General features: G+C 40.1%; 1 protein-coding gene across 1 annotated transcript in view; it reads right to left on the reverse strand.

Annotated features, from left to right (window-relative positions):
* The window catches only part of CAMTA1 (calmodulin binding transcription activator 1), a 3,172,802-nt gene that overhangs the window by 40,838 nt on the left and 3,109,977 nt on the right, over window positions 1-21,987 (reverse strand). Inside the window, exons 19-21 of the mRNA XM_078642975.1 lie at window positions 18,382-18,402; window positions 11,267-11,460; window positions 9,870-9,944 (exon numbers count right to left, since the gene is read on the reverse strand). Coding sequence (XP_078499101.1) covers window positions 9,870-9,944; window positions 11,267-11,460; window positions 18,382-18,402 — 290 coding nt within the window. The remainder of the gene's footprint in view (window positions 1-9,869; window positions 9,945-11,266; window positions 11,461-18,381; window positions 18,403-21,987) is intronic.

A 21,987-nucleotide genomic window follows, 5' to 3' on the forward strand; every position in this document is an offset into this window, starting at 1 on the left:
TCACTTATATTTAACTTCTATCGTTCTGCAGGAAATCCAAAAGTTTCCGTAACCCTGCCTTAGTCCAATTTTGAATGATTGAAGACAAATCTTTAATTCCTGCAGAGGCAATAAGACCAGCTATCGGAGTTGAACTATTAATTGCTAAAGTAAAGTATCTTCTATAGAAAGCCTGGCGTTTATGAAAAAACCAATGTAAACACTTATAATGTACTAATTTAGGAGATCTAGAAATTGATAGTGGGCTGTGGATCTGATTTTCTTTACAGATTAAATTCATAAAACAATTAACAAAAAAACCTGAATATAATTCCTGCTTCGAGACATATATCGTGCAAAGTATGCGTAGTAATATTTCTTCAAACTAGATAGAACAAACCCACCATCTGCACGCCCCTCATATAAAGTGCTCAGTACGATTAGGGGGACCTTCTTGCACCAAAGATACGATGTAAACATAGACTCTAATTTCATAAAAAAGGAATTAACTAAAACACATGGAATTGCTGAAAAGAGAAAGTTAAAAAGTGGAAGCACTGACATTTTAATCAAAGCCACCTTGCCTAGAATAGAAAATGGGAGAGAATACCATTGGGCAAATAGATCTTGAACTTTTCGTAATAATGGAGCAAAATGTAAATCATATAATTCTGAAATCAATGGTAAGAAGTAAACCCCTAGATATCTCTTTGGATTTGTGTTTAAACATGAGATGATATTGGGGTGCAGATCCCTAGATGCCCCACCGCCACAAAGTAATATTTCTTTTTTTTAAATTCATTTTATACCCTCCAAATGCCTCGTAACGTTAAAAAATCTGGAAGGCCTTTGCCTGCACTTCCTTCTCTGGCTTTATAATGAGCATGATGTCATCAGCAAATAATTTTATTTTATCCAAAGTTGGCAGCGGAGGAAAAATATCCATGGTATTCCTAATAGCTATCGTGAGGGGCTCACTAAAAAAGGCAAATAGCACCGGGGATAACGGACATCCATGTCTGGTTCCCCTTTTGACTTTTACTTGGCCGGCCTTAACAGCATTAATAATAATGTTGGCCTCGGCATTTCAACCAGCCCCGTAATTTTGGAGGGGATACCAAATTTCCCTAGGATACAGAATAAAGATTCCCAGATCACCAGATCAAATGCCTTTCCGGGGTCTAAAAAAAGCACTAATGCTGGTACCTTCTAGGTATCAAAATAGTCAAGTGCCTCCACTACAAAATGTGTGTTCGTGGCAAGTTGCCTTCCAGCAATAAAATCATTTTGATCATGGTGAATTAACTATGAAGCAATTGCATTAAAACAATTAGCTAAAAGTTTTGTTATTATTTTGTAGTCAGAGTTTAAAAGTTTAATTGGGCGATATGAGTTGGGATCTTCACTATTTTTACCTTTTTTTAAAAAGCTGACTACACTTCCTTCTCTAAATGACAGAGGAATAGGCCCACCCTCTAAAATTTAATTTATAAGTAATAGATAATCCCCACTTACACCTAAAAGCGTTTTAAAAAATTCGGCTGGCAGACCATCCGGGCCGCAAGGTTTTCCATCTGGAAGATTTTTAATGACCTCCACTAACTCATCTTTTGTAAAAGGACTCACCATGTGCCCTTAATCCTCCTCCATTAGCCCAGGTAATTCATATTCCTGAAGAAAATCTTCCATTGGTAATTGATGGCCAATATATTCCTATAATGTTGAACCATTATTACTCCTATTTCTCTCGAATCCTCAGTACGAGAACCAGAGGTGTGGCATCTCAATGCCAATATTTGATTCCTTGCGGCACGTTTCCTAGCCTGCCATGTCAAAAATCTCCCTTTGTAATTACTTTCTTCATAGATCTTTTGCCTATCCTGCTGGAAAAGGGTATCACTTTTAGCATAGTATATTTCAGTCAAGTTCCTCTTAACCTGATTCCACTGCCGTTTATTTAAGGCTGAGGGATTAGAAAGAAATCTATGCAAAGAACCTTTCACATTTTGCTCTAGTATCCTATGGTCTTCCTTCCTTTTCCTTGAATCCTCTGCATCTTTATCTATTACTAGGCCTCGAAAGAAAGCTTTGAATGAATCCCATACCACGTGAAATGGTGTGGAGCCATGGTTTCGCTCAAAGAACTCTGAGATTTGTATTTTATTAGAAGACACACAGTTTTCCTCTAGAAAATATTGTCGGTTTAACGACCACCTTTTAAAGAATGTACTGCCTTTACCCAATATGATCTCTAAAACCACCCGTGCATGGTCTGAAAATCCATTTTGGAGACTTTTCTGCAGTAAAAAGACAAAATTCCTGGAAATAAGAAAAAAATCAATACATGAAAAAATGTGAAATCTCCCTGAGAAGCAGTTGTAAGCAATTTTCGTAGGAAATGCAGTTTGCCAAGGGTCAGCAATATCAAGCATTGAACTATAACTATGTACAGTTTTAAGAGTTTTTTGTTTTAACTGTTTTTTTTAGGTAAATGAGGAATCGATCCTGGGGCGCATTAGCAAATTAAAATCCCCCCCCACAATCAAATCTCCAGAGACTTGGATTAATGATTGAAAAAGTTCCTCATATGGGAAGGGATTGGCCTCTACTGGGGCATATATACTAGCAAGCGTACTGCACAGATATTCATGACAACTCCTTCTTCTGCCACTTACCTACCTGCAATTACAATGAATCGATTTTGGCATTTCTCAACACATTTTTAATTCATTTTCTTGTTTTGCACTATTCTTTTTTATATTCACAGTGGTGAATACTTGTATTCTTTTCTTTGATTTTATCTGTTCTTCTATTTGTTGATCTTTTACATTTTTGCCTCCTCATTCTTGGCTACGTATATTATTACTTGTTCTCTTCTTTGTTCTACAACATTTTAGGCAGACATACAAAGCTATTTTCATATCTATGTCTGAACTGCACACAAATAATGCAACCTCTCCTTGCATAGGGATTCAAAAAGCTAGTTTTGCAAGTGTGAAGTTTAACTTATGTAGCATTAATGTTGCTATATTTGCTCTATGTCCATATGTATTATTGCCTCCTGCAAGAGTAGTTGTATGTGGTAAGGGGTGATCAGTGAAATGTAGAGGAACTGAATCTAACACCCACTTTTGGGAGGATTCACAAACATTTAAAATTCATTCAGAAGTGTTATTTGCAGTGCTAAACTTACACCTGCCTGAACTAGGGACAAGTTGTACAGAAAGTCTTGCAAATGTAAACAATACCCTACATTTTTTTCAAAGTATGAATTTAGGTTAAACAGGTGTGCATCTAGAATAGTAATTGAATTTGTAATTTTATCTAAAGTACAGACTTAGTGAATCAAATAAAATTGCACAGAAATTTCCCTATGCATTAATAGACTTGTACCTTTTTGGAGAACGCATGCTGTATGAATTAAATTATTTTTACTTAATTTTAATTGATTTTCTTTTCACACTTACATAGAGGGAAAAAGCAATGCTCATATTTCCAAACCGAAAGTGTACTCTATCGTATGGGCCCACATTTTTATTTGTATGTTGTAATACATAATTTACGTGAATATATGACAATGTTAGGATTGTGGGGCTACTATATATGGAAGGCACATGTAAAAAAAGACATTTAGATTCTGTGGGTCTTGGAGCGTGGAGGAACATGACTAGATATAACATGTTAAACGTTTGCGGATTTAAAAAAAAACTTTGATAATTTTTGATAAATATTTGTTTCTGTATTGTACTGCATATAGATGCTTTAACGGCCGCAACTCCATACAAAAATGTGAAACCAGTACTGAGGTCAAAGTTTAACTTCTATAGATGCAAATAATAGATCGCAGAATCTTAGAGATTCCCATGAGTCAGTGTTGTTAACAAGGAGCAGAACACATCTGTTCCCACGATTCTCACTAATATGTTTATTTCATTAATACTCTAATCACGAAGGAAATGCTCAAGTGAAACAAATTCTTGGAAGATGCCTGGAGCTCAGTCTTTCACTGTACTCTGGAGTTTCAAAGTGCTGCTCGAACGCTGACTTACATCCTCTGAGGACTAGAAGCTCCCAGTGACAAGGAATACAAGATCTTACCAGTGCCTAATTTTTTTTTTTTTAAACACTGAAATTGACCAGTTATATGTAAGTGGCATCAGTATAACTTACACTACCGTAGATTTCAGACGTCATCAATGATGTAATATGTGCAGTCATAAGCAGTGCATCATAGCGGTAGAAGTTCTATTGGTCACTTATGTGTAAATGGTGAATTTCAGCGTTTTTTGTTTTAAAATAGTAGTTTTGTTATTAATAGACCTACGTATAACACCATTTTAACCTTTGTTTTTTTGTGGATTTCTAAGTGGTTTTTTTTAAACATAAGTTAAAATCTGACTATCGTACTTACATCTAACTCTCTTTTAACCTTTAGCATTTTCAGCAAATTTTTTACGTTTTTTAACATAAAGTAATATCTTTTTGGGATACGTCTGCAGCCAACCCCCTGCGTGCATTTGTCTTCGGTTGTGCACAGTTGCGGGTTGCGGCGGCCAAGCCCTTATTAGTGGACATCCACTGACTGAACACCACCCAATATTATTCCTTTTTAAAAATTGTTTACCCACTCCCACGGGAGCCATAGGCTGTGCTGGCTTCCGTAGGACTATTGCTGGAGTACAAGATAGCCATGCTGGTTCCCACAAAACTCCTGTGGGATAGCGCTACCCCCCTCCCAAAAAAAGAGAAATTCAACCCCAGGGGTAGTCCTTCTGGGACCCCAACCACAAGATCCAGCGGTACTCCAAACTGACCCTCCTATCTTTTTTTTATTTTTTATTTGTAAGACACAAGGACACTTGTTCCATAGTTTGGGACATATGTGAAGAAGGCCTGCCACTGTACATTCTTTAGAGTGTCTTGAATTTGAAATCTGGTGAGCGAGGCATTACAGGAGATGCTGAGGCTTAAAGGAGCCTGCCTGTCATGCATCTCACTTGTTTGTGTATATGGTCGCCCAGTCATAGCGGTAATATCCTTGTGTGTACTAGTTGTATAGAATGTGTAGTAGAAGATAACCGGTAAAGGAGTTGTTGGATGAAATCCAGTTCCTGCTTTCCAAATTTGTTGTGGTGCTCCCCCGCCATGCCGCTAGTTTCAATTGTGGGTACTATAAATATTTTTAACTGTGGGTATTTCAGCTTCTTAATTATTCTATATTCTATCTATTATGTCTTTAAGTGTTTTTATTTCATGCTTTTTTACAGTTTAAATTATTGTTTGCTTCTAAGGCAATTTCCGAAATAAAGCTTATTATATATATATATATATATATATATATATATATATATATATATATATATATGTATATATATATATATATATATATATATATATATATATATATATATATATATATATATATATATGGTCTTCTGGGATGATAGGCAAGTTGAACACACAAGTTTGATATACATCCTTTGGAGAGATCTGTGCGTAACCTGAAGGTCACAGGTTACAAGTCACAGGTGGCATTTTGATTCTGAGGTCAATAAAATGAGCCCCTTGGGGCTAGATAATAAATAATATATATTGAAAGAGCATAGAGACCAAATGGCAGAGTTTGCTATACAGGAAGAGTATTTATAATTATTATGATGATGGCAGTCGGGGATGGAAGGGCGGTGGTTGATGTGACAACATTTTTCCCGGTAGAGCAGACTGGCATCCACTTTTATGGGCTAGAGAGGCTGGCCAGCGGAGTTTTACCCCTGTCTAAGTCAGAAAGTACAAAACAAGCCCTTGACCAGTGGTTGAAAAATGTCGGTAAGACAGGGCTTGGTTCTTCGGAGTAGGTAACTCGGGCACCGGGCAATATGAGAATATTTTGTGGCGTAGTCTTTGAAAAATTGGTTTATGTCCTCGTAGAAACCAAGGGACTTGGCATAGCGCAATAGAGATGGAGACATTTCTCGAAGGTTCCACTTTGCAGGCGATATCTTTTAGAGATTAATGCAAACGTCTTTCTTCTAGGATGGAATGGTGGAGAGAGGCGTTCTCACAAAATGGAAGTCATTGGCCAATGGCACTCCAAGGTACAGCTGAACGTCACTGTAGTATAGTCGAACAAAAACACGTGGAAGGAGCTGGATGGGGATACCACATTTAATATAGGATGGGAATATTGTTTCAACGCCTTGTCGGGCGTGGTAAGCACTGTATAAATGGAATTTAAATGTCAGCTGTGAAGCAGCTGGGTAACCAATACTTCATAAGAGGTTCATAAATGCACTAGACTGTCAAGAACCATCAGAGCTTTTTCCCCTTGTATAGACCAGCTAAGTGGTTTATGCAACCCCTGAAGAGATACATGGATAACTTCCAGAACATAGCATCATATCACAGGAGGGCAGACTCGGCTTTCATCCTTCTGATGTTGATAATTCGTTTATCATTGACTTGTATACTAACAGATTGAATCATTGAGTTGGATACTAATAACTATTCAGGCCCTAAAGACAAGTTTAGCTTGAGGCATGTACAGCAGTGTGTAATTATTATTCCTTGTACCTGACGATAATTTAGGGATAACCAGTCTGTGTTACGTGGGTGTATACCTTTTTTAGACAAACAGGCAATATAATTCAGCTGTTATGCATTACAAAACACACAGTAAACCCAAGTATTCTCATCGTAAACACAATTTCAGTCCAGTTACATTATTTTCATCCCATCTAAAATTATTAGTTTCATTAATCCTTTGTGGTTGAATCAGTATTGCAATTGTGGTAAAACACTGCCTCCCTGTGGCTAACTTTATATTCAATTAAAAATAATGAACATGAAAAGGCAAGACGAAGGTATTAATTAAAGTCGCGGCTATCAGACACGGTCTAGAAGATCTCTGCTATCTGAAACTGAACAATCTCTCTTATAGATTAAGTGAGTAAATATCAGAATTTGAGTCATATGATGGGGATTCTGCTTTAGAAGTGGATAGTCTCAACGGTGCTGGAACAATTTTCGGGGTGGGGGTTATGCTGCATAAATCCCCAGCAGTACACCGATTTACGATAGCCGGGATTCCCTTTGAGGATTTCTGGCAGGCGTAAATAAAAACATTTCAATGAGAAACCTATATTTTTGCCTGAAAATGTTCTGAATTGCTCCAAGCAATTGTTGGTTTTGCAGTTGTGGTTAATTTTAAATGAAAACAATGAAAATGGAAAACTAATACATCTACGTAGTTTTAGTCTTCTATAAAGTCTCTTGGTTTATTTTGAATGTACTAAAATCTTATTTTCACAGTCTCACTTCGCAATTATGAATCATATGCTTAGTGTGCTTCTGAGATAAACGAAAATACCTGCAAATTTTAGTTTTGTAACAGATTTTATTTACCTCTGTGTTACAAAAATCTGTCATTCTCTAGCCTCCTTCCATACATGCCTGCACCCAGGACAGTTTCATTAGTTTCAAGGACAGTTTGCAGTCATAGAAATAAAAATTAAAAAGTAGGGATTCATGTTAAAATATTTAACAGCAGTTTGTCAGAAGACTTTCCTGATATTTTAAGTTACAGAAAATGCTGCAGAAGAAAAACATTTCATATGTCTTTTTAATGTATTTTTCATCATGTGAAGTTCTTAAATGTTAAATGGGGTGTGCTAGCACCTCCCACACCCCTAGTTCCAATGCTACTACATTGTCCTGTGATCTAAGTGAGTACACACCTGTCGGTGAGAAGTAGTGGTGTGAGAAATGTGCCTAAGTCTTTTTTCCACCCTTTTCCTTTCTAATAGCACAGAGCACCAAAGGAGACCATCTATCTAAAACTCATTTAACAGGCCTTAAACCTGACTGCAGCATCTTTTGCGCAAACTCGTGCTTCCTGTGACGTCAACATTTATGTTCATCAACCTGAGATGCTTCTCGAAGCGTTCATCAAGCATAAACACAGAACACAGGAGCCAATCATTGAGTGGATCATCCTAAAGATCTTTCTAATCAACATCCAAGCTCCATTTCCACCCACCTCATCCAATCAGACACTGAATTACCTCAGCATGACTGCCCATTGGCTGGAAGTCTATTGATCCTGTTGGAGAAAACATTCTCGCCACAAACGGTACACTGTCCACCTGGAAGCTTGATGTATGGTCCAAATTTAAAATGCAAAAGCCCCCTGAGTCTGTCTGGTGTTGTCCAAGCACCTATGACTTAACAACCCAGTGAAAACAGAATTCATCCTTGTATCTCTGAAGAAATCCAACCTAACTGTACAAGAATGCTCACAACCACTCTCTCTGCTGTGCCAACCCACCATTGTTCAAAATGCCAAGTCTCTTGCCTCCATCTTCCACAATTGGCTCAACTTCCGGAGTCAAATCACAGCCATGGCCAAGAGCGCACTGTCCCAACCAAGGCGGATCTGGATCCGAAGCGCACACTTAGAGCCACTCAGAGCCATTCTAAATGTTGCAGCCAGTTGTGTTACTGGACACAATAAATTTGACCACATCATACCCATCTAGCTATCCATCGAATGGCTTTCTATTAAGGCGAGAGCTCAATTTAAAACTGTCGACACCACACAAAAGACTCTGCAACTCCTTTCCTACGACCCTCTATATGACCCCTCATCATACTACCTTTAAAATGGAAATAAAGACTCTTCTCTTTGAAAGACTCTTGGCTGTGCAGTAGCTCAAATCTATTCTTCCGATTATTGTTGCAAACAATACACTTGTAAAGTGCTCTGATACCCCCTGAGCCATACCCACGATATATAAAATACAAAATAAAAAAATCCATAGAAATGTTGTCCTTTCATACAAACATGCATGCACAGATTTACCAAGTTTATAATCAATAAACAGGGTAGCTTGTCCTATAACTGGAAGTAGGGAACATGATTCTCCCTTTGAAAAAATGAACCATAAGCCCCAATACCAACAATTCTGTGGTCAGTATTCAACGCCACTGGATTGTTGCCTGTTGGCTTTCGCACAAGCATCTGTAAAAGAAATGTTAAAAGTCCACTCATTCCACCCTAAATCTATTGCACTAAAAATTATTATTGGTATTTCTAATTAATGTTCTGAAACAGCTCTGCACAGCAGAATACCCAGCCTTGTTTCCCCTTCTTAGCTAAAATTGCTCCAGGAACTATGGTTTGCTTTTGATGCAATTCAAGCACTTAATAATATGTATGTTTCCTTTCTGCTTGGATCTGTTATGTATCCTAGGCCTACAGTGCACTAATTTAGAGTGATATTTTCACTGAAGTAGATGTTTTCTATTTAAGTAAGCAACAAACAAAGCTAACAATATTTTATGAATTATTTTTTCAGTAGAAAGAGTGGTCCTTCCTACACCATAACTAAGTTGAAATATACACCACACTAAAATGCAGCAACTGTGTACGCACCAGGGGACAAGCGAAGAAAGACAGTTTAAAATGTTGCAGCACAATGCAAACAGAGCCCAGTGAACTAATAAAATAATAACAAGAAAAAGAATATCACCTTTATTTGAGGAGTTTAGACATAAACTCCTATCTCACCACTTAGCACACATGCAGCCCTAATGAACCCAAAACCAAGATGGCAATGCCTACCATTTTTTGTGCCAATGGGTGCACACACTATAGATCCATGATAGGAAAAAATAGGCATTGCCACAGTAGAAGCATATCAAGGGATCATGGCGTAAAACAGTTCATTTCGCCAATTTACAAAATATACGGATGTTTCACAAGATAATGTAAATGGAGCATGACACATACAAATAACCATGAGTATTGAATTGTGAACTCTTATAGGGCACACTGTATAAAGCAACAGACCTGATTAGCAAACATACTGTAAAATGCCCCAGTGGTTGCATACCTGTGACGACAGCGACGCAGAAACCTCATTATCTTCCGAGCAGCTTGGTCCTGCTTCTTTGTCAGTAGACTGCTTCTAAACAGAGCAAAGCAGGGGTTTGGAAGGAAGATTAGTGACAGAGAACTGCTTAAAGGATAGCAGCATGGCAGCAGAACAGAATACAGTATTTATCTCATAATAGGACGTGTCGGTACCACTTTGTGATGCTTACACTCTTGTAAGGGCCTGTAACCAATACCGAACACAACGTGGCCTCACATCGATATTGTGTGTCAATGATTACCTCAGATCATGAGAAAATTAAATGAAATGTCCTACATTGAAAAAGAAAAATACTGAGTTCAAGATATGCCACTCTAATGTTTGGAATGATGAATATTGATCAAATCTGAACAAATTACCCTAGCTTTGAAGAATTCCCATTGTGTTTTGGGATGAAATTAGTTGACTGTATTCACCATCATACTGTACAATGAAATAAAGGACATTTTTCTACTGCATAAGATTTATGAGACCGCTGAGTTCTCAAATTGGCTCATTAGAAATTGCTGAAAATCGATGAACACAGGTGACCAATTTAATTCCTGTTAACTCTTGGCTGTGCCCCTTCCACTCCTTTGTGTTTGATATTTGTAAGAGTTTTTTGAATGGTTAATCTAGGGAGTAGGACACCCATTATTTCTGGAACGATTGTGAGTGCAGTGGCACGTATCACAACTGTTCAAATCAGTAGCTTTAGAAGACTTTGTGAATCGTCTACACAGTGATTCCATTTATGTTGCCTTTTGGGTGTCCTCGACAGTCTTGACTGACACTGTTATATTTCATTTAAGTTAATAGTTGTTGCACAACATACCTGTTCCAGTTAGCTTCAATATCTAGATTTACATAGGTCCCTTACTTCTATGTCCTCAATAATTTTAATAAGTTCTTAAATTCTACAATACAGTAGAAAAATATAATACAATAGTTGGAAATAATGGTGCACATGCTTTGCGTGTGGTCTACTTAAATTCAAAGATACCACCTGAAAAGTGTGACAAATGTATCCAGACCAGAGAGGCTGACACCACAAACTGGATGTAAGCTATACACAGCAGAGCACAGCTTACCTGCCACAATAAGATTTGAACCCGCAATAAAAATGAAGACTGTGTTGGATCTTGGCGTTCCTTCATGTTTATGCAGAGACAAGGCAGAAGTAGATTATGCTAAAATGGCTTTTGGAGGTTTCCTAAAAGGATGGGAGACCAGAAAGTCCACTAGGTGCTGGCACAGAGTTAGTCATAAGGAATTAGCAGTTGTGCCAACCCATCTAGGAAATGCTGTAGACCAGTTGGCCACTGCTGAAGTTATGCAGTTACTGACCATGAAGTCCTGCTGCTAATGGAACGCACCTTATTCTGTGCTGCACGATGGAGACTGTCCGACGCCTTTGCCTCATCCTGCCGCATTCTTTGTAGCTCCGGTAGTACTGCTGGATCAGCACAGCCGCGCGCCGGCTCTGTTGAAACTTCTTTTGCTCGTAGTAGCTGCGAAACTTGCTCTGGATGAGGATGGCAGCCTGCGTCATCTTTTTATAAAGTGCATACTGGGGACGAAAAGAAGCACAGTATAAGATATTGCCGGAATCATTGAGTTTCCCTAGTGCTCCTGTCTCCAAAGCCGTCAGTGTGGGCACTGTACTGCAACCCAGTTCACAGGTGAATTGACCGTGAGCTGTTTTGTAAATCAAGTACGTAATTGTAGGTAATCAGTCCAGTAGCCAGTAGTGTAGATTATATAAGTAGGTTTATTCAGTTACAAGTGAGATGGTAAGTAATGTTCCCCACTGGGAGCAGCATCCTCCTGCTCAGCCCCACTCCTTCCCAACTGGCCACTCATCCGAGCCATGCACTCATGAACATTCTATTACATCACATTCACACAGGCTGAGCAGCAAAACACTTTGAGACCACAGGATATACAAAGCTGCAATTGCAACTTTCCAGCATAGTTCCTTAGTTATATCTGCTGTACACACTACAGTGTTTAACACTACAAAAAATCTAATTAAATATTCTTTGATCGCACATAACTTCAAGCTAGTCCTTGCTTCTTCAGGGAAAGTTCACTGGGCCCTGGGATGTGGACATATACATGATGGAAATATATGCAACAGGTTAGTGATGATGAATCATATACACAGACCCGCAATGGCCTGGGCAGTCATATTTACCATGCCCCTGTGGAACCATTATTTCCAGTTCTGGGCTTTGCCTTCACAATGTACTGATGTGCTTTTTTCCTAGTGGCAAAGTTAACATGAACCAGTACTACAATACCTTTGATGAGCTTGCTAGGTTAATGAAAATCTATAACAGTAATCAAGTTGTTTAATTGAGATAAAGCCCCACAACATATTACTTTTGTCAATATGAAACACAGGCAGATCATACTGACAGATACAGGTTTTTATTTATAATCTACTGGCAAGCGAGTTTACAGTGGAGTGCTAAGTTTAGCATTAAGGGTACAAAGGCTGAGGATGGACATGATTTGACCATGAGGATACAATTTGGTGACACAGAAGTACCACCACCACAGTGCAGGAATCCTTGTTTCGAGGTCCATAGCTTTTTCACTACATCACATTTTAGTTTCCATATGGGAAATATATTAAATGATTGTTCAGTTAGAATCATGTTTTCTATTCGGATACATACTACCAATGTTTAGTTTGATCTAAATTCTTTTTATTTCCGAAAAAAAGAAGCAGAGAAATATGTTAAAAACTGATTGCCGCCGAGCGTACAATTTGTCGCAACTGGAGGCCTTAATTAATCCCCCCAACAATTTCTGGTTCCATACTTTCCATCCTGCTCATCAAACAACAACTGGGGTGTGAGCCATTCCAACAGTGAGACTAAGGGGACTATGCTCACCAAATAAATATGTGTGGAACCTGCTCAGACTTTTAATACAGAGTTCACAAACAGCATAGTTTAGCAAAGTGTCACAGCCAAGATTAAACGTTAATTGTCCTAGTGTCATGGTTAAAAATGTCCAACAGTACAACGAGTATCGAAGGAGGTTGGCAGTTTGTGTCTACCCACCTCCATGAATTGCACTCCTTGATGGTTTGGCTTTGTCAAGGTTGTTTTTTCATAGCACTCACTACCATAACTGAGTCTCTTTCAAAGCACCCCTAATGTTTACAAATTGCAAGATTGTGAGGCCTAAGATTCTATTTCGTTCCAATTTCTTAATCAAGTTACCTCCTAGTGTACACTTGACTCTACAAATGTAGCAATACCACGAAGAGATGGCTTACTCCAGGGTGCAGTAGAGGGATACAAACTCAAATACATCTTAACCGCATGCGTGCGGGCGGAATTCCGCCCGTACGCTGAGATTTACTCATTCCCATGTTTCATGACGAGCTGGGCTCGTCATGAGCGTGCGAGGAGGCTACCTCATGACGAGCCCAGCTCGTCATGAGCGTCGAAGGGGTTAACACTGTACTGTCAAATCTATGTCTCTTCTAGAGACTAGGGTTTTAATTTAGAGGGTCATATGGAATAAAACCCTCAAAAGTATCTACATGACTCACAGTCCACACCGTGTACATGCCTTGTTCCGCTATGCCTACTCTACAACCACCCTCCACTGACCCTACTCTGCCAGCATCAATGCAGCCCTTGGTGAGAGCACATACCATATTTTTTGGCCCCAGGGCAAATGTTTGCGAGTATCCATGATCTAAACTGTGCATGAGCTGGCTGAATAATGAGAATAGTACAAAGATAGCCTACACAATGTTCAACCAAGGCTTTCTATATCCTCATTTCAAATCGTATGCTAATCCTGATTCAGGTGCAAAACTTCCCTTTGTGTCCGAACAGGTCTTGATTTAGATGCAATTTGCGTGTGGGTTTTTGCATCTTGATTTTGGCCAGGTGAAGCACAAAGTGTGCTGGCAAATTGTGCACACTCCGAGTTCCACACCTCAAAAAGGTGGTGGTGGGGGGAAGGGAGTGTCAGAGCGTTATCCCCATCCTGAGATGCTAAATCAGAATGGGGAGCACATTTGACCTGGTAAACACCGCATCCCAGGCTATTGCTATTTACCAGGTGTGCAGTTTGTTCCCAGGATAAGCTATGTGTCAACAAGAAATTGTCATGGTCCTTGTCATATAGCTAAAACATTGTAGTTCATAAATCCTAAAAAGTCGTAGGAAAAACTGCGCTTTTTCTAGATTAAAACGTTCCAGAGAATCCAGCAGCCAGAATTAAGCATGCGTTGCAGAGCTATTTAGAAAAGGCATTCGTTCGCCTTCTGTTGTCTGCATTACAAGTGACATCGTAAATTCAATTTCTAGGTTTAATATAATCACAGATTGACGAGGACAGAACTTCATAATACAAATTGCATTCATGTCAAAATTAATGTCAGCCTGCCCTTGTCATTGATATTAATGTTTACCAGAATGGAATGAATCCATAGGGGCAGTGATTGGATTTAGCAAGCACATAGTTAGCATTAGTGTGCAACAGAACAAGACAAGCAGGTGAAGCTGCTGGCATGCTCTCCTGATCCACGCGTTGTTCAACCCTTTGAAAGGGGTTTAATAGAGTCACCTTAGCGCTGTACAGAATATATATATATATATCACAAGACACAGAGAAGATGTAGATGAGTGATTGACGTCTATGTTATGAGCTACATCTTGATCGAAACAATTTCTAGCTATTATAGGGTCTTTTAGAAAGATCTGTCAATCACTGACGATTTTTTTTTATTAAACCATATGGCACAGCCTGACTTGTTGCTCCCGGTATCACATTATCTACTCACTCAACTAAAGCATGTTGCCAAGTTGGCAGGATTTAATGTTATATTATTGATACTTGAGTAGTGATCATCTGCTTTCTTGTGGTTCTTAGTGCTGTGGTTTACTGGGACTGAGCAACTCTCAGCGTCAATTTGTGTTAGTGTGTAATGTAAAGTTAGTGTATTGGTGGATGCATATTATAGGACAGAGACAACAATATTAAGTGTGGTCATGTGTGGTTGATGTTCCACTTGTCTACTATATGGCCCAGTCTGTATTGGGTGGCATAGTGAGTGTCTTGGGGCTTTAATCTGTGCATGGAGTGGGTGTGTGTATATAGAATGTGTCCATACAGCACTCTAGTAGGGTTACTCTTTCGATCCAATCCTCACGGAGGGCCGAGTGTCACAATGGCTGGTGTTAAATTAACATACGAGTGGGTTATGAGAACATTTGTTGAATATGCAGGGTGTAATGTTATGTAATTTAGATTAAATTACAGATCTTAAATAGAAATTAGGGGTTGAATATAGTGAAATATTTTCATTGTTATGGTCTTTGATACACTGTGGTTTAGGTAGCGCTGTATTTTAAATAGTACCTTTTTCTGAGTCTATTAGATATGTCAGTCACAAACCACAAAAGGTTTGTAGATGGCTATCATCTTGCCACAATATTAAATTCTAGGTGCTTTCAAATATCTTGCTTAATGTTTTGATATGGAATCCTATGATTCCTAGGCACTGGTCACATTTCTTCAGCATGATAGAGTGATCATTTGCCTTTTAGACCAAAATGTCCAACTGGCTAAGGGCCTTGGTATGCGATTTGCGGTGCGGGAGCTGGACTTCCCCACACCTGCTCCGCTAAACCCATGTAGGATCCACCCGCCAGATCAGGAGTTTTCTCCTGCTCTGGCAGGCGGTTATATGGCCTTGCTAGAGTGATGCGTATGAAATAGGCACCACCCTGGGAACGTCAAAACCTGTACCTGTATGGCATGAACTGCTGCAGTCCATAACGTGCAGGTACTGGTGTGCATGCATGCAGAGGGGCACAACATGTGCCCCTCTGTGTGCATCCACATGATGTGAAGCACCAGGGGGCCCTGTAGGTCCCTCTCTGTTTCCTCATCACCACACTTTTCTTGGCAGTCACACTGTCATGAAAAGTGTGGCAGTGTGGAAAATCCTAATATGTTTGGCGGGCCACAAGCATATTGCGGCCTCAGGACCGCCACACAACCAACAGGGAACGGTGGTTCCCTGATGTTTGCAGTGGTTCCAGGGCAGTCCGACCACTCTAGTCATAATAGGGCAGTCGGGGGAGACCCCCACTGTGAGTCTGGCGGTCCGTGGACCTCCAGACTCATAATAAGGCCCTAAGTCACCAACACAAACTGGGACATAATGTGGTTATGAGCACAACAGAGGATTTCTGCACATTAGGAATGAATCTGACAGACAGCCCATGCTGTTCGGGGATAGGTTCCACTATCTCAAGGGTCTTTAAGGTTTTGATTCCAAATACACCCTGGTAACAAAGAGATCATGACAACCTGGTGGTTGTGTCTGGATTTAGAACACAGTACTTTGCAGAAAAAGATTTTATAGATTAAATGGAACTGTATCACTGGTGCGCTCAACGACAAACAGACCGACCGACACAAAAACCCGAAAACATCTTTTACCTTATAATTGTTTCATTTGTTTCTTGGTTGCAATATGTTTTCCAGTTGCTTCCACCCTCCGCTAATTCCACTGCACATGTTTCACATTATGCTTTCCAATGCAGCCCAGTAGGGGTATTATTGCATTACAAAGTCACACTACAGACAAACTCAGAGCCTTTCTTAGATGTGGCATTAATGGAAAAACCACAAAATGGTGGATTGTCCTTCTGTGTCTCTGGAGAGACAATAATATTGCACATTCAGCTCACCACAACTTAGCTGTCTGGGCTTTTGCAGTGGGGCAGTCACATTCTGCAACTGTTGCAAACCAGTGCCTCACTGTTAGGTAGTCATTCTAAATGTTGCAGTAATCCCATTTTGGGCACAATCAGGAGTTTGATCTCGTTTCGAAATTCCATGTAGTTTGCAAACTATGACCCCAGCCATACCTGGTGGTCTTTGTGCATGGGATAGAAAGCAATAGTCTGAGTTGCAAATTGTGGAACAGGATAAACCAGGTAATATTGCAGCACAATGACTATTCCAACTGTGAGTTATGCGATAATTCCTCATCCACAAAAACTAAACCCAGGCACTATCGGTGATTCAGCTGCGTTAATGCCAATCTATTTCATTGCAGGACTTATACAGGACCCCATAAAGTGGTTGGTTGATGGATGGGCTTATGACAACTTGCTAGGAAAGTACTCAAACATTATTTTCCACAAGTATGTTAACAGTGGAGGCAAGTGGGAAGGCAATGAAGGCCAAGGATTGTGCCACAAATATGCCATGGCTTTACAGAACATGGCCAGCCTGCACCCAGTGACTGCACTGCAACCGTCGCCGACACGTGCATAGTGCCTAAGACACAGAGAGGACCGGGCCAATCGAGGATGACTGAGTTGCACATTTGGGAAAAGACGCCATCTCAATTCCATTGTATTCATTGACCAATGACCCAACGTCTTTGAAAAAAATCTAGACACTTAAGATACATTTCTTGGGTGAATGACGTCACGTTCATTGAGTACCCACTGCTCCAAGTTATATGCTAAAGTCTTATGAAAAAATATAGGCATCAACCATGTTGAAATCAGCTCAACTACATGTCCCGGCAGTTCTTTTGTATACTCTGTAAGACTGTGAACGATTTTTAAGAGTTACATTATTCATCCAAAATTGAAAGATGGCTTTGTAGAAACATCCACCTTTAGCTGGCAAACTCATCTCATTGCCATTCTAAGGTACGGCTCCAACTGATGCTGAATGGTGCTCGTTTCTTGGTAGGGATTGGCGAACTGAAGGATTTGCCTTCGTTGTAGGGGGAAATCCCATCAGGAAAAGGTCATACGTATTGTAGATGAAAAGGGAATGTTTATACTTCATACTCTTCTTCAGAGGGGCGTTTGTCCCATGCCTTGCACCCATCATATGTGAAAAGATATGACAGGACAGGTTTCATACGTGGAATGGCAGATTCTCTTACAGGAGAATATCTTTGAATAACGCATTGTCTTGGAGGCTGCTACCTAGGTTAGTTATGCAAGAACCCGCATGTCGAGGCATGCATCCGTACACACACATACACACACCCCACACTTGTTACACGGAGCTGTGTAACAACATCTGTCTACAGTCAAGGGAAGAGCCTTAATATTCTGTGGCGTATTGGCACACTCACAGACTATGTGCATTTTAGAGGTCCTGGGTTGTAGGTGGCCATCACTAGCACTTGATCAGTGCTGCCCCGGCCTACAAAACACAGGATAATGAATTGTGCCCTCTCTGATGTTCTCTGTTACCTCAAAGGCACTTGGAGGAGGCCTAGCAGCTACAGATGGGTGCCTAATCACCTGAGGTACTGGTTCCACTCGTAACACCAAACAACAGGAAAAACAGCACAGCCTTGTCGTACTTCCGCTTCCGGGTTAGTTAGAATGTGACCACAAACGCATGCACGCAGAGGAATATCGTGATGAGAAAATGCTTTAATATTGCTACATGTATCTTATTAAATGATTACCTTCAAGGCTATCCACGTAAGCTTGGGGATGAGAATAAAATAGAAGGTCAGTGTTATATTTATAGAAAGCAACCTATACATTAAAAGCAATAAATGTTAATAACAATTATTCAGACTTTTTAAAAATTATTTGTATTATTTTGTATGCATGGTACATACAATAAAAAAATTTCAGACTTTGAAATAAAAGATGCTTGACAAATGGAGTTGGGTACCCTAAGCATTCCTTGGGTACCAGAACGGAAAGCTGTGTCGATCGATATTAAAAGATTCATCAGAGAAAAAGGTCAGTCAAAATATTCACCGAGCAGGAAACAGGTTTCAACATTTACAAATGTTACCGGATGAAAAGTAAAAACAAAGGTGGACACTAACCAAAGCAGACACGTGCCTCTAACTTCGTAATGAACTGACAAGCTGCTGTCTACTTCATCTCTTTCCCTTTTTCCAGATTATTATTTTTTTTTTAAATAATCACCCTGGGAATTCTCCTTGATCCTTTTTAGCCATCTTAATACCCTGAAGTAGATAGCGGGGTATTTGGAGTCCAACGAGAAAGAATGAATGGTTCTATTGACTAAATATATATATATACAACCACACATTATGAATCAAAGAGTAAGGTAAACAGCTTTCTGAATTTAGGATAAATACCAATGCTTTTGTAAATTAATTTTTCTGACTGTTAAATAAGTAAATACAGAATATTAGCCCAAGCTCTGGAAAAATAATTAAATTTCACCAGAAGTGTCTATATAGGTGGAATTGGCAGCACAGTAAGGCCTCTTGCAATTTCAACACCGGACCACAAGGTGGCGATGTCTGGCTAATTTTGAGATGACCACATTAACAGTTTATTATTAATTCAATATACATTAAAACTTACTAATAATACCTGCCGCCCAAGCCATTCCTATAGATCTTGGAAAAGGGGGGTGGTCCACCCTAAGCGTGGAAGGGTATACTCAGACGTGAGTCCCTTGCTCATTGCACCATCAGGATTCAAGCAAGCCGGAAAAGTCCCCGGAAGCTTGTTTCCGTCCAGTGAAAGAATTGGCTTGGTAGTTTGGTCTGCCCTGTTCCCATGATGCACTGGGCCAGGGACAGACTAATTTGCATATAGCCAGGTTCTGAGCTGGGATGGTGCAGTGAGCTAAAAAACGGTGTTGGATCAAGCCCTGATCTCTTGACTGGGTGAGAGTATTCTGCTTAATTCAGAAGCTCTGTCCATCACCACCCCTTGTTGTTAAATATTCCTATAGATCTGGCGGCCTGGAAAATCAGAATTGTCACACTCGTAGGAGTGTGATGGTTAGTAGTTGTGGTGCTACTATCATTGGTAGGGCTGGAGGGGGCAATGTCTGGTGCAAGCTGCAGTTGCCTCCTGACGAGAGCCCAGGCACTTATGATTTTTTTGCTTTTACAAATTAATCACTGGGTGGTTGGCCACAGGGACCAACTCACACCCATGCATGCACGTATGCACACACACACCTGAAAAGAAAGAAAGAAATGTACCTCGCCACCGTCTCCCGCTGCATCGCGCTTTTCCTTCATCTGGGCACAGGCTCCCAGAATGCATTGCAGCCAATCCTGATGCTGCATGAAAGCAACGTCAGCGTTGACCTGAGCGCCGGCAACTTGCGCTCCTAGTCATACTAGGAGCTTGTGCCTGCTTTCTACAGCCCCAGCAACGCAGCTGGAGAGAGCTTCCCAGCCTATGAGGGTTTGGTCGGCCTTAGACAGCCTGCAAAACCCTCCTGCGCAGTGAAGGGAGTGCCCACCACACCCCCACCATCCCCTGGAGCAGCCCCTGGAGCAGCCCCCAAGATACGTCAGAGTCCTAGGGGCGGGTCCAGAAGATTAAAATAAAACGATAATAAAACAGGTTTAAAACCCGTTTTATAATCGTGTTATTTGCTGATCGCGGCGGGTCTCCTCCGCTCTAATGGAGCGGCCACTGCTGCGAATGTGATCAGTAAATATAACTAGTTTAGTTGCGAACAGAGGAATGGCAAGGAAACAGTGCTGCTATTTACCAGAAATGGATCGCTAGGCTAGTATCCTATCTACTTTTCTGAAACTGCAGGGATTTTCCCAGCATGTATTCTGGGCACGCTCCTCTATGAGGACTGTTTTACCGATATTGGAGGAGAAATAGTGAATCTTCAAATATGATATTCTAGGCATTGATTTCCTTTTATCTATAAGACGCTACCAGGGATTCCCAGCGCACATGATTGATATGTTTCAAGGAGGATCGCTCCATTGATTTTGGATAAACTGAGATACCAACCCTGATGAAGTCCGCATAGGACAAAACGCGTTGGCTGGGCTGATGCATGTATTCGTGAATACAAATGAAAAAATGTAATACATGAACTTTCGAGACTCCCGTCTTCATAATTTGCTGGAATTTTATGCAACTGAAAAAATGTGATTGTACTGTACAGTTGAACTGTATGGATTCTGGTGCTCCTTGACACTATCATTCTTATTGGGAGAGAATTTTGTTTTCTCTTATAGGTGACTTCTGAGTAGTGGGGTCACGTCAAGTTTGAGCCCTATTTGATTATTTTGATATTTAGAGGATAATTATTCTGGTGCAGCAATTATTGCATACACTTCTAATTGCAGTTCCTTAAGTAAACATAACTACTCCAAAAAAGAAGGGATGGTATATGTTTATTCACTTTGGTTAATACACTACAACTCCAAAAGCAGAAGTGACAGACGGCGCGAAAGAAGTGAACTCAACACTTTAAGGTCCCACACTTTATGTAGAGACCATAACAAAATATAAAAAAGTAGTGAAAGCAATTAACTCAACCTTGGCAGTGTTGTAGCAATGCCCATCAATCATTAGTGACACAATGCAACTCACGGTGCTCAGTGCAGGTAACAGGAGATAGACAAATGTGTACGCGAGATACAAGCCAGGCCTGCTCATGTGAGGAATAATCAGTTAGAGGTTTGGGCATTCGGGAGAGAAAAAGGGAAAATTGAACCTTTTCTGCAATGCAGTAAACTCAAAGGGTAGTATACTGCTGAGCATGATTAGTACTTCACCTTTAGACATTAACCTGCATTACAGGTGGTTGAAAATACCGTGAAAAGTGCAACTTTTGCTGTAATTCTACCTGACTTAAACAAAACATGTAGCCATCTGTGTTTACTGTTCCTTGGAGCCTCAAGAGGTTTTCTAGAATACAAAACAGCGGTTCCATATAATTAAGAATGTTTGAGGCACTAACAGCTACAATCACCTGTGAAAAAACAATAGGTGAATGGAAGAAAACAGTAAAACAACATCCATGACAACCGCTAACGCAGCTGCTGAAAAGGTTTCTCTTCTAGTGCTAATGTGAAAAAAGCACGAATTTACCAAATTCCAAAATTCAACACTTTCCACTTGCAGTGAATGGCATTTTTGGCTCCAATGACGGCTATTAATACTTTTTTTGTTAATGATTTATCTTTGCTGAATCAAACATGGAAGACATTTTCAGGAATACTAAGAGGGTTTGGCAGATAAGGTTATTCACTGCAAATCAGTGTGTTTCTAGCCATGGAATTCCCTTGACCTTCAGCCCATCCACATCAAGG

Source organism: Lissotriton helveticus, chromosome 5_1 (assembly GCF_964261635.1).
Source record: "Lissotriton helveticus chromosome 5_1, aLisHel1.1, whole genome shotgun sequence".
Lineage (NCBI taxonomy): Eukaryota > Metazoa > Chordata > Amphibia > Caudata > Salamandridae > Lissotriton > Lissotriton helveticus.